At 39.8% G+C, this 14048-nt stretch overlaps 1 protein-coding gene across 9 annotated transcripts in view; it reads left to right on the top strand.

Moving 5' to 3' along the window:
• The window catches only part of LOC140916749 (integrator complex subunit 6-like), a 54048-nt gene that overhangs the window by 31796 nt on the left and 8204 nt on the right, over positions 1 to 14048 (top strand). For 5 of the 9 annotated variants that reach the window (XM_073358475.1, XM_073358474.1, XM_073358478.1 and 2 more), the window contains 5 exons: positions 1394 to 1526; positions 10083 to 10177; positions 10924 to 11034; positions 12607 to 12822; positions 13311 to 13434. In XM_073358475.1, coding sequence (XP_073214576.1) covers positions 1394 to 1526; positions 10083 to 10177; positions 10924 to 11034; positions 12607 to 12822; positions 13311 to 13434 — 679 coding nt within the window. Of the gene's footprint in view, positions 1 to 1393; positions 1527 to 1704; positions 1786 to 10082; positions 10178 to 10923; positions 11035 to 12606; positions 12823 to 13310; positions 13435 to 14048 lie in introns of those variants that run through there. The other 4 variants (XM_073358476.1, XM_073358481.1, XM_073358480.1 and 1 more) reach the window with 4 other exon arrangements.

Here is a 14048-nt window from a genome sequence, read left to right as displayed (position 1 = left end):
GGCGGCATCTATGCTACAGGGTTATTCTGGCATAGCTGCGGTGCTGTAGCTATGCCACTATAGTCCCTGTAGTGTAGACAAGTCCTTAATTTATGTGTGCTTTAGTTCCCTCTCTGTAAATGGGATTCTCCTCCCTCACAGGGATCTGTTGTGAAGATGAATTCATTTAATATACGTGAGGTACTGTGGTAATTTGGGACCATTTCATTACCTAGAAAGAATTTGGAAACCACATGGAAGTGCAGAGAGATGTTAAAATCCCTAACTTACAAATAAATGGTAAAAGTAATTTTGAAATGTAACCAACAGTAAAATAAATCACAGTGTTGCTTAGAAAAAAACTGAGGGAATGCAGTCAATCCAGTGAATTCCAAATAATGGCTTTAAAGCATGCTTGGCTATCTCATCTGCCCCTCAGTTCCCCTGACAAATTTTGTGAATGAATCTCTCTAGTTTATTTAAACTGCTTTTCTTTTCCAAGTTGTGTGAAAGATCCACTCAGACGAGGGAAAATGACTAATTACAGTGGGAACTATTTGACAAACTATACTCCAAGTGCTGTCGAATGCACAAAAGTTAAAAAACCTGGAAAAATAGTGGATTTTTTTTTTTTCATTTACAACAACCTTAAGTGTTTCTTGTAACATCAGTAGACAAATCTGCAGAAAAAAGTGATTTTTGTTGACTGTGTCCCTGTAAGAGTAAATAGTACATTCTAAATGGGACTTTCTTGTACTTCTGTATATTGCCACTAATAGAGAGTGTCTGTTTCTCAAACTTAGTACTCCACGTCATGGTTACAACCTCTAGAATATTGGCATCCTCCAAATTTAAGAGAAATTCGTATCTTAATAATCAGTCTTCTGAGGATTAATGCTCTGATTAACTCTCATGTTTACAATTGGCAATATCTCCTTAGTTTGAGAGTTTGTGTCAATGTATTGAAGAATGAAAAATCAGGCTTTTTATCAATTGTGCATGTGTTTTAGGGAGATAACTTTATAAATCAAATTATTAGAAAAATCTACCTGCAACAGAGATCAGGTATAGCCTGTTAAATGGTGTCAAGCAATGGAGCGTCCATTACTTCCCTTGAGTAATTAAATATATTGTCGACAAATCACTGGAAAATATGCTCTGGAGAGCAATCCCACCCTGCCGGGATAGACTAAATGACTAAGTATCTTTGCATCTCTAATGTATGTAATTTACAAGTCTAAGTGCATGTCCAGTTGTATGTACACAGGTAAAATCAAACTCGGCAATTTTCTAGCGTTTTCCCCTTCTCCTCTTTAAAAAGAGTCAAAAATCAGATTGCACTTATTCTGATAAATGTGCAACTTTTTAGAATGTTTTGTTTTAAATATAACAGTGTTCTTATGTTCTTTATCAGGTATTTGTGAGTAACAGTGGAAAATACAGTGAACTTGGCCATCCATTTGGGTATTTAAAAGCAAGCACTACTTTAACCTGTGTAAACCTCTTTGTGATGCCTTACAACTATCCTGCTTTACTTCCTCTGCTAGGTAGGTAATACAGTACATCGGACAGTTTAACAGCATAAAAATAAGGTTGGCTAATGTGCTGCCTAAATTTATTGGTTAAAATAATGGAGATCAGAGAGTATAGAATGTTGCAAACTCTTAAATATAATTTGGGAGGAGAGGATTTTCATACCCCCTCTCCCTTTTTTTTTCTCTCCAGCAGAGGAGGAGAGCTACCTGCTTCCAGTGCATGTTTGATGCTGTTCACCTCCTAGACACGTAGCCTCTTCCTTAACCTGGAGTAAGCTTCAACCTCCATTCTTTTCCCTCATGTAGGCTGTGGTATCTCCATTTTTTTTGCAGTTGCTCTTGTGGCATCCTACTTTTGGCTGGAAGGTCAGATGCAGGACTTTTTAGGGGTGTTAGGGAGAGAGAAGTCAACTACTGCAATTTAGAGTAGCAACCAGCAAGCAGGTCTAGAGCAACGAAGCAGCCAGCATTTCCCCTCGAGGACGAAATGTTTCATTTTCATGATGAGCTTGCTTTCCACAGGCGAGATGATATGAGAGAAGTGGTGCATGAATAGGTCCTGTAATAGCTATAGTGTAAAGACTTTGGTTCCCATGGCAAAATGCTAATGGCAGAGGGAATTGCTTCCTAGGTGCTATTGTTTCTTTCATTTATAGAGCCAGTGTGTTTTAAAAATTATACAAAATAACAGTGAAGATTTAGGATAAGAAATATTGAACTTTAAAACATTATTTCTCGTATTATATGGAACAGTCACATACATTATTCTGGCAAGAAAAAGGTGCAAGAATGTTTGTTTATATTCCTAATACACCTTATCACCTCATCATAATCCACCAGCAAATCAGCACTTCTCTTAGTTGAAAACATTAACTCATGGCTTGTATGTCAGCCTGATATTGATTCCAACACCTAGGACTTGCAGTTCAGTCTAAAAACGCTCGCTTTCTGAGAGCTGGTTGCTACCAAATCAGATGAACTGCCACTTCTATTGCAGATCTGCTAGTCCAGCTGAGGCCATCAGTGGATACAAATAAACTTGGTGTAGTCATTTTGATCTGCCACTTCTTCCCCCACCCTATTTTGAGAGGTGAAAAGTCTTCCCGTTATGTGTGGGAAACAGGAATGTGCGAGAGGCGCCTCTGCAACATGTGCAGTGCTCTTCTGCTGCTCACTACCTCAAGCACGTGGTGTACCTTATCTGTAAAATTTAAACTGCATGGTGCTGTTTAAACGACAGGGTGGGGCTTTTCAAATGCATGAGTCGTAAACAGGATGTTTACCACGGAGGTACAGTGATGGCATATCCAGTGTATGTATCTTGAGCTGTTTTGAACACTTCCATCCATGGAATGGGAGGCTTGGTGAAATTGGGTTCCGTGACCATTCTGCATGAACCTAAAACGAAGCCTTTTTTGCTGAATTTATATCCTCAGATCAATGGGAGAAATTGCCAAATACTTACCAACTGACAGTACACTCGTAAATCTTTCCAAAGACACTTGTAAAGATACTTGACATCTTTGATATGTGGGGTTTTTGTAGTTAAAAAAACAGCAAGAAGACTGGTTTGATTGCATAAACCAGTCTTTCCTTTTTCTGATCAGCAGGGTTTTGATGTTCTACAGGGGAGAAGGAAGAGTAACTTGCTCTAGTCACCCACGACTTCTCTTGCTCTAAGAGCTATTTTAATGTTTTCTGTGTCCACCATTCTGTTGGAAGAGCTCTGCATCTGGGGAATGAGACAAACATTGATGCTCAGGGTGGAATGCAGATAAATTTTCCCCCTTCCCTTTTTTCCACGATTGCGGGGAGGGGAGAAAATTGTACCGTACAAGAAGATAACCACCCTATCTAATTTATTGGCCCCCTGGTCTGTCAAGAAGTTTTCAAGAACTTGTGTGTTTTAAGTGTTGTTAGTTGCTTACAAGACTATTCTTTCTTGCATTCGTTTATTCCCACTGTTCCATTGGTGGGTAAGGGAAGGTTTTAATTTGACATCCTGGAACACAGCAGACAGGCCTGAAAACGAGGCAGAGCAAGTATGGCATGAGGAAGCCTGTGAATACCAGTGTTAAGAACGCTAAAGAAAATGGAAGATTTTGCCAAGTTGGTGAAGTGAATTGCTGGGACCAATGACTAGAAGATGTAAAATCATACCACAGTTAGAGACTTGACAGCTTATCTTTTTTTGCTTCTCAGGAGCCAAAATGTGGATTCTATATCTGGTCCCCAGCTTAAAGAGTGTGCATGCTTCAGTTGCACCTGATGATAGGCAATATATAGGGGCTTATTCGTGGCAAGGGATGTTTGTCTCAATTTTAAGACATGGACTCAGGAATCTGAAGCTTTGCAGGGAACCAGTGGGTGCAACTGAAAGGTGTGGCCATTTATGGGAGAGTGGAGCCAAACAGTCCAGTGTGATGGTCTGATCTGGGCAAGTTAATAGTATTGGTGTCTGGCTGACAAAACTCTGGTCTGTGGTTCAGAAAAGGAAACCCTGGCTTTTACAAAGCCAAAGAGTGACCATGTGGGATGTACTAGTGCATCTGGCACATGCATACTCTACCTCCTCCTTGTACTGAATGCCAGAGAATCATAGTGTTCTAACTTGGCAGGCTGTCCAATCTGAGCACCAGAAGAACACCAGAATAGCAAGCACAATCCTCGTCTGTTGCTTCTCTAAGTTTCACCTGACAATAAAATAAAAAAATCTGCCTCTGAAGGTATTTCTGCTCCTGAATAGGTCTCTGCTGTACCATGATATTACATGTATTGGGCCCGGGGATGGAATTGTCATGTTTTCTGATACATCAGAACTTTAATCCTATGACTGACCTATGCTTAGCAACTGTTTCTCTTGGTAATTTCTTACACCAGTTTCCAGATGTCTTCTCCTAACAAAGAAACACCATCTCTTAAATGGAATCATTAACGCCATTGCACTTACAGATCTCGTCCCATGTCTGCAGAAGAGCAGGCTAATTGAAAAGCCAAAGCCATAAAGCATAAATGAAGCCAGGGATTTAAAATTGGAACACAGCAAAGATCAAGGATATTGATGAAATCTAGGCTGCTATCTTGGCTGAGCAATTTAAACAACTCTCTTTCCTGACTGATCCTAGTCACTGAGGCACTAATGTGGAGGGCTAGCTTTGATGAGAGAACAGGGTCATGGATATTCTTCTGAAGAGTCATTGGAGGTAATGGGGAAATAGCAGATAATAAGAAAATTTGCCAGAAGGAAATCAATTCAACCCCCACGTTTGTGCTTACACGCACTCGAAACTGAGTGGTTTAGAAAATGTAGGTTTTCTGTGGAGAGCCTGTGACTTGGACCAGCTCAGATGATGCTCCCACAGACTTTTTGAGAAATTTCAAGAGGTGATTTTATATTTGAAAATCCAAAACTTGCCCTTTTCTCCCCCTGCAAGCTAAATGAACTGTTCTTGCATAGTATCACAGTCAGATACTGCTTTTACACTAATGGGAATAGGGAGCACCTCTATGATGGATTATTCCATACTTATATAACAGTGCCCTTGACTGGACTGTCTGTGGGGATGAGCATGCCATGATCTTTGGATGTAAAATCATGAGCCTCTACTGCATAAACTAAAGGACTATGTCCATTAGCTCGAAGGCAGTAAAAGGCGCATAATTGTCTATACATAGATTAGTCGCTAGAGGGGAACAAAGTCACGCTTTCACAGGTGTAATTGAACAGAATGTAACAGACTAATAATGGATGCAGTGTTTTTCCTTTTTACATTAATTAATCTGTTAAAACATTTTTATATTAACTTCAGATTATGCAAACTTGTTATCGGAACAAACTTGCTGTCACACAGGCTGCCCAGATAATTGGGATCCTACTGTATAATTAAAACTGTGTTGACTTTTTTTGCCACGTTCTTGAGTTAAAAGTAAACCAGCTTCCTGATCTGTTACTAACACAGAATTTTAAAATTTTCTAATTTGCTATTCACCATTTGCTGGGTTGGGTGTTTTGTTTTTTAAACCTTGTCTAAAGCTGGTAAAGAAAACAGACTGGTCAGTTTCATCTATGTTTGCAGTCAGTCCCTAGTCACACTTGGGTCTCTCGAATTATTATAGTATTAGCTTGCAAACATGTGAACCCATCCTAAGGTTCTAAGCCCCTCTTGTAAAATATTCAGTGCTCTCAGATCCCACTGACTCAGAAAACAGAGGGTATTCAGCATTCTGCAGGTTCTGGCCCACTGTCTGCAGGAGAATAGCTGAAGACAAATGTGACATATCTTTAAAACAAATATGATGAATAGGGTTGGCTTAAAATCTTTTTGTTGATAATAAATCTTAAATTGTGACCCTTAAGTGCTTGACAGTATCCTTTTATGAAAGGAATGGTATAACTAAATTGATGTGAAGTTTCTTTACATAGAGACTGGCATACTGCCCTGACCGAGCACCATGGCAGAGTACGTTTCAGAGGCTTACAAGCTGTAACTACTGGCTTGAAATATGAGCTTGTAGAAATTCAGATAATTTCACACCAGCAAAATTGTCATGAATTTTTAGAGGAACAGCCGTGTTAGTCTGTATTCGCAAAAAGAAAAGGAGTACTTGTGGCACCTTAGAGACTAACCAATTTATTTGAGCATGAGCTTTCGTGAGCTACAGCTCACTTCATCAGATGTTTTCCGTGGAAACTGCAGCAGACTTTATATACACACAGAAATCATGAAACAATACCTCCTCCCACCCCACTGTCCTGCTGGTAATAGCTTATCTAAAGTGATCAACAGGTGGGCCATTTCCAGCACAAATCCAGGTTTTCTCACCCTCCACCCCCCCACACAAATTCACTCTCCTGCTGGTGCTAGCCCATCCAAAGTGACAACTCTTTACATAATCAAGTCGGGCTATTTCCTGCATAGATCAAGGTTTTCTCACATCCCCCCCACCCCCATACACACACAAACTCACTCTCCTGCTGGTAATAGCTCATCTAAACTGACCATTCTCCAGGTTTAAATCCAAGTTAAACCAGAACATCTGGGGGGGGGGGGGTAGGAAAAAACAAGAGGAAACAGGCTACCTTGCATAATGACTTAGCCACTCCCAGTCTCTATTTAAGCCTAAATTAATAGTATCCAATTTGCAAATGAATTCCAATTCAGCAGTTTCTCGCTGGAGTCTGGATTTGAAGTTTTTTTGTTTTAAGATAGCGACCTTCATGTCTGTGATTGCGTGACCAGAGAGATTGAAGTGTTCTCCGACTGGTTTATGAATGTTATAATTCTTGACATCTGATTTGTGTCCATTTATTCTTTTACGTAGAGACTGTCCAGTTTGACCAATGTACATGGCAGAGGGGCATTGCTGGCACATGATGGCATAGATCACATTGGTGGATGTGCAGGTGAACGAGCCTCTGATAGTGTGGCTGATGTTATTAGGCCCTGTGATGGTGTCCCCTGAATAGATATGTGGGCACAATTGGCAACGGGCTTTGTTGCAAGGATAAGTTCCTGGGTTAGTGGTTCTGTTGTGTGGTATGTGGTTGTTGGTGAGTATTTGCTTCAGGTTGCGGGGCTGTCTGTAGGCAAGGACTGGCCTGTCTCCCAAGACTTGTGAGAGTGTTGGGTCATCCTTTAGGATAGGTTGTAGATCCTTAATAATGCGTTGGAGGGGTTTTAGTTGGGGGCTGAAGGTGACGGCTAGTGGCGTTCTGTTATTTTCTTTGTTAGGCCTGTCCTGTAGTAGGTAACTTCTGGGAACTCTTCTGGCTCTATCAATCTGTTTCTTTACTTCTGCAGGTGGGTATTGTAGTTGTAAGAAAGCTTGACAGAGATCTTGTAGGTGTTTGTCTCTGTCTGAGGGGTTGGAGCAAATGCGGTTGTATCGCAGAGCTTGGCTGTAGACGATGGATCGTGTGGTGTGGTCAGGGTGAAAGCTGGAGGCATGCAGGTAGGAATAGCGGTCAGTAGGTTTACGGTATAGGGTGGTGTTTATGTGGCCATTGTTTATTAGCACTGTAGTGTCCAGGAAGTGGATCTCTTGTGTGGACTGGACCAGGCTGAGGTTGGTGGTGGGATGGAAATTGTTGAAATCATGGTGGAATTCCTCAAGGGCTTCTTTTCCATGGGTCCAGATGATGAAGATGTCATCAATATAGCGCAAGTAGAGTAGGGGCTTTAGGGGACGAGAGCTGAGGAAGCGTTGTTCTAAATCAGCCATAAAAATGTTGGCATACTGTGGGGCCATGCGGGTACCCATAGCAGTGCCGCTGATCTGAAGGTATACATTGTCCCCAAATGTGAAATAGTTATGGGTAAGGACAAAGTCACAAAGTTCAGCCACCAGGTTAGCCGTGACATTATCGGGGATAGTGTTCTTGACGGCTTGTAGTCCATCTTTGTGTGGAATGTTGGTGTAGAGGGCTTCTACATCCATAGTAGCCAGGATGGTGTTATTAGCAGCCCAGAGCTTACTTCTCCCCTTATCACAATTATGAACAAACTAATTATATTGGAACTCTTCTTGCCTTAAATTGGTCTAAGATAAAGGCCAAAACAATTAATTTAACTCAGATGTTGGAACTTTCTCTTGTAACTGATTTACCCTGCCCTGTCCTTCCTTGAAATCTAAGGGGAAGGGAGGAATAGAGACCAACTCTTATGTCCTGCCTGAAACTTGTAGCCATTTTCTTTCTCATTTGGAGGGTAGGAATTGTTACACTGGCTGTCCACTCTGCACTGTTGTTGGCAACCCTGTCTGCGAGGCCCTGAGTGTAAACAGAATGAAGGTTCTGCAGCTACTCTTAAATGTCTGTGTCAAAGCTCTGTTTACATTTCACACAATCTTGTTGAAACAGCATTTTGCAACTCTGGTATCCAAACATCGAAATTCTCAGATTGCAAACATGCGCTAGTATGGGTACCCATAACTAGTTGAGCCAATGCATATTGTAAATATTAATCATACTATTTATGAACGGTTACACCATTAAGCTACATGTACTTTATATTCTAAAATAGCCTCCTTTATAGAAAGGAACTAAACCAGTAATAAAATATATCATTGGCTTATTGTGGCCGATGTTTCACACTACAACTTTGATGTCACAACACTGAATGCTGCTTCAGTTTTTTTGTCTCTTCATTAATTTAGCTGTGTGTGTGCATATGCAATAAAATATATAGTGACATCTGTACTGCAGACAGCAACTCCTGAAACAATCTCTTGTTTTCATAACTTGCATACCACCAGGACATTGAGTTCATATAAAAGAACGGTATGGTTAAGTTTATTTGAAACATCAGAATATCACTATGAAATAATTAAGTACATATAAACATTAACAGGCTTCTTTGCAATATAACAAAAAAGGATTGTTTTGTATTTGTAATAAATCAGATATCCAAGCATAAGAAGTTCTCACAGATCTAATTAGATAATACTGCCAATTATTAAATGTGTTCAGATTAAAAGGGAGCTTTAACGCCTTGGAAACACTCGCTCCATTTGCTTCAGGCCAGAAAATAGAGTAACTAAAGCAGCTGTAGTGGGGTATTTTTTTGTTTGATACAGAATTCATTTAGATTGGAAAATACCTGTAGTTAAGATGGGCTTGAGTGTGAGAAGATAGAAAATGTTGAAACATCTGTTCCATTTATGTAGAGCACTGAGCAAGTAAAATCTGCCTCTTCAGATAGATCTTCCTGAAAGTTCAGTAAGGAGAAAACGCTTTCCCTGCCATGTCTTTTCTTCTTACAACCTTCTCCTGTACATGTCCCTGTAGCCCTGCCCAACCTCCTACTGGATGTCCGTTCCCCATCTCCTCCAAACTCTCTAGCTTCCTTTCTGCCAGTGTTCTGCAGCCCTGCTGAGCAGAGATTATGAAATCACACATTGATAAAGTGGAAGGACAGGAAATGATAATGCAGTATATGGACTAATCCAGAACAGCACAAGAATTTTGAACTCTACGTACCCTTCAATAGCAAATGTTTGGAGATAGCGATTACAAATTATAACCTGTCCAGCAGTACAGCAAATAAATATGTCGTAGGGCTTGCTCCTGCTCTGATATGTAGCCACAATTCCATATCTTTCAGTTTATCACAAGTCAAGATTGAACTTTTAGTATAGATCAGATGCATGAAAGCTTCTTGAAATATGAGAAACAGCCATGGTTAATGTGGATTGGTTTGATCTGTTATGGGGAATCCTTACTTTTATTGAGGAATTCTGATAAAGAGCCTGAGGAAGATAAAACTGCTGTGATGCATATATTTTCTCCCTTCCTCCAGTTGATAGTTGTGTGCAGTATTTAAACAGTCCTGTTTAGTTTGCTTGTGAGATCATATCCACTGTAAGGTTGCTGTAATAATACCAGGCATGGTTTCCGGTGTCAAAACCATAGCTAGTATGGGGGATGCAAACCCTTTGAATCTAAGATTAAGGGCAATTGTTGTGGGGAAGCCCCCTGGAAAACTCCCCCAGGAAAACTGACTTATTGCAGTGTTGTTCAAAAAGTTAGTGTTGGGGCTGTGTAATCAAATCTTGTTTTCTCTGTTACAGATGACTTGTTTAAGGTTCACAAGCTTAAGCCAAATCTGAAGTGGCGACAGGCTTTTGACAGCTATTTAAAAACAATGCCTCCTTACTACTTATTGGTATGTATTTTTTCATATTTCATTTGTAGAAGTATTGGTGGCTGGTAACGGGACTCTTTGTCCCATTTTTCCTAAATTTTGAGCACTAACTATGAACCTTTAGTTAGTAAACCTTTTGTGTTTGCTTTGCGTGTGTGTAAAGGATAGTACTTTTTTTTTTTTTTTTAAATTCCCAAACTTGTTCTGTGCTACTAGCAACAGTAAACATTTTAAGATTAATTTTAAATCTCTATTGCAAAATTGTGCCAATCTGAAAATGTACTTTAGATTAAATTGCTTTGTCAAAAGTGAATATTAGACTACCTTTGTAGTTAAAGAGTGTGCAGATTACTGTTTACAGTTATTAATGTGTGTGAATTCCTAGTCCTCAAGAAAGTGATACCAACAGAACTGGCCCGACCAGACAGATGAGGGTGTACACAACATAAGCTTTTGTACGTAGCTTGGGCAATGCACCTCTATGTGGACTTGCATCATCCCGGCTATTCTAGTACTGAGCCTTTGAGTGAAAAGTGCCCGTGGTGCCATATTGCATGGTATGCTGGTAATGTGGCATAAAGCCTACTGGAAGCTAGCTAGACCACCGAACTCATCACACATGTTACTTGAATAGACTTGAATTCTAGTTTCGAAAAGCAAAAAGCTAGAGCACTAAACCAAGTGCCCTAGTTCCCTATACTTTATTTTTTAAAACTTTTTTTTTAAGATTTATTCTCTTAATGTTGTGTATTTTGTTTTCCTTATAGCCATTAAAGAAAGCCCTAAGGATGATGGGAGCTCCAAATCTGATATCAGATAATTTAGATTGTGGACTTAGTTACAGTGTTATCTCTTACCTTAAAAAACTCAGCCAACAGGTAGTATTGATAAAACCTTTGCAATTAGAAGTGCATTGATTATTATTTAGTTTGTGGTCAGATTATAAATCAGTTAATCTCTATGGGGTTTTCCGGTGTTGTATCATACTTTCTCTATAGCTATATGGATGAACCCCTGAACCGTTTTGGAGCCAGTCAGTGTGGCTTCTATATGTAGTAGAGTGGGATGGGAAGGAGAGGTTTTTGGTTTTTTTTCCAGCTACCTTTTAAAGCACCTGTTTGATTTCTGCTCTAAAGACTGTTGCCAACTAGACTTGGTATTTCTACTACTAATATTCACTCTGGCTAAAATAAGTTGCTTGTTCTTAGCCACTTTAAACTATGCCTCCATTGGAGACTGAGGCCGTAAGTGTCTATTCTGGATGTGCATTACTAAAATGTTTAAAGTTTGGCCATACGGAATAGCGCTCTTGTCTGAAAGTTAATATTAAAAGAAGAATTTTACAAGAGGCAGGATCATCTGGCTTCCCCCCCTTCCCCCTCCCCATTCAGCCCCATTCCCATCGTGTGTGTGAGTGAGAGAGAGAGAGAGAGAGACAGAACACTAAGCAAAGCAAATCTGTATCTTCAGTTCTTTCTTGAAAGTTCAGCACGGAGAAAACACTTTCCCTGTGATGTCTTGCTCCCCAGTCCCCTTCTCTGAGAGGCCCTTTATCTTCCCATTGTCCAATAGAGTGAGCTGTTACTCAGCATCTTTTGGTATTCTTCTAATAGTATCAGATTATTTAGCAATAGGTAATTTAAAAACCTATGGTCAGTGTTGGGGAAGTAATGCAGTTTTAAATATAACAAAAACCCCTCCACCTCAAAAAACGAACAGTTACAAGCAGGTTTCTCACATGTATTTACATCTAGCGAATGTTCAATCATCTGGTGAATTTTTTATGAGGGTTTATACAAATTCTTATTATGTACTTGGTGTATAGGATCAGAATGGCTTGAGGATATTATTGTAATGTTCACAGAAATCACAACAGATGACTCAGATAAAAATGTGCATTATATTGACATTGGAATAAAGGTAGCTAATGTCTGAGATGCTGTGTACTTGCTTTGTCCTTTAAAATTAGGGAAGAACTCTTAATGAATTATGATGGAATTATGATTTTTTTCAGTCTTCTTGTCCCTGTATAGTGAACTTTACTTAAAATAAGTTGTCAAGCAACCCCAAAAGTCTGAAACCATATAGTTTTTGAGGCAGGATAATTCTGCTATCTTAAATACTAGTATCACAATGTGTTCTGACTTCAACTCAGATTTTTCCCTTAAAGAAAAATGCCTCAGTTAATTCCTTCCTTTTTGTTGCTGCTGGACTTTCAGCAAAACTAGTAGTGTTTTGTAACCCCGCTACTCCCGTAGCACTAGCTAAAAGCAGAAATTTTCTGTGTTGGCATAGTGGGGCATGGTTGCCTAGAAACTGACTCTCTCTGGACATGTAATTCTCAATTCCTCGAGCAGTTGGGAGTCAAACTATAACTCTGTTGACCTCTTAAAGTAACTGAGAATTTTATACTTATTGATTTTCTCTAACACCATGTAATTCTGTTTTAGACAAAAATTGAGTCGGAGAGGATAATAGGTTCGGTGGGTAAGAAAGTGCCACAAGAGACTGGAATTAAAGTGAAAAATCACTCCAGTGGCCTCTCCCTGGTTCATAGCAGGGATTTTAAGCAGCTGCTACAGGGGATCACTGGTGACTCTCCATTGAGACTGGCTGAAATGAATGTTAAAGAATTTGCTGGCTTCCATATAGGACTCTTAAACAAGGTAAACATACTGTGGGTGTGCATGTCAATTGTCTCCTTGTGCTTGTCTCTCACATAAAGTAATTGCTCTTAAAAACTTCTGTTTATAGTAAAAGGAATTAAGAAGTTACTGATATCACAATTTAGGCATACATGTGGATAGAAAAATAGATAATGTTTTTCTGCAGATGCTTTGTGGGTCTGTTTTGAAAGTATAAATGAACAAAGACTAATCATCTTAAAGTGACAGTCTTTGCAGAAAGATACATCTGGTGGTTCCGGAGTTTTCATGGTGGTTAGTTCAGTGGAGCTGAGAGCGCTAGTGAGAGAGCTGAAATGTGTCCTGTAGAGATCGCTAAAGTGAGCAGCGTATGAGAGTACATTCTATCCATCTATGAAGAAGTCATACTTCATAATTTTTATACATAGTTAAAATCCTCCACTGTATGTTCTCTCTGTAGATGAAAATGGTTGGCTTAATTGAAATGTATATGCTTTGTTTAAAACTAGGATTTGAAGCCACAGGCATTCAGAAATGCTTATGATATTCCTCGTCGCAGTCTTTTAGATCAGCTAACTAGAATGAGAACCAACCTGCTGAAAACACACAAGCTTATCCTTGGACAGGATGAAGGTAAATAGTTACCTTTCTCTTGCTAACAGTGAACAACTGCACTGGGGTTATGCTGAAGTGAGTCGTTGTGCTCCAGACGTGTCTGTCTGTGCATGGTGTGCTGGGTCACTCGGATGCTGTTCAGAACACCTGTCTTCTTGCTGGGGAGTGGATTCAAAAGGGATACTTCGGCTTTTAACCTGGAGGAGAATTCAGTGCTTGCTTTAAATTTTAAACACAGGCTTCAGGGAGAGCTCTGTGGCAAAGAAGTGTGTTGTTTTTCTTTTGGTTTTTTTTTTTTTTGTGTGTCAGTGCCTGAGGCTGGGATGGGCATGCTATTTCCAATTTGCCTACCGCAGCCCTCCTTAAAGCTGGTGCTCAGGGCACGTCACAGTGGGGGCTGGAAAGGATGAGGTTGGGATAAAAGTTATTTGAATTATTTCTCTTCATCCCTTCTGTCCAAATCAAGTAATAAATGTAGCTCTCTGACAGCCATATCATTCCTAGTGCGCCATATCAATCATCAGCCCCGTAGTGCCCCATAAGAATACATAAGAGTTAACGCTAGCAATTTAAAATGTGTATGTTCTTTACATCATCTTGGTTTTAAAATAGACTAAGTAATGCTATGCTGT

This window comes from Lepidochelys kempii, chromosome 9, assembly GCF_965140265.1.
Source record: "Lepidochelys kempii isolate rLepKem1 chromosome 9, rLepKem1.hap2, whole genome shotgun sequence".
NCBI lineage: Eukaryota > Metazoa > Chordata > Testudines > Cheloniidae > Lepidochelys > Lepidochelys kempii.
The sequence above is the reverse complement of the archived record's forward strand: the minus strand, read 5'-3'. Positions and strand labels throughout refer to the sequence as shown.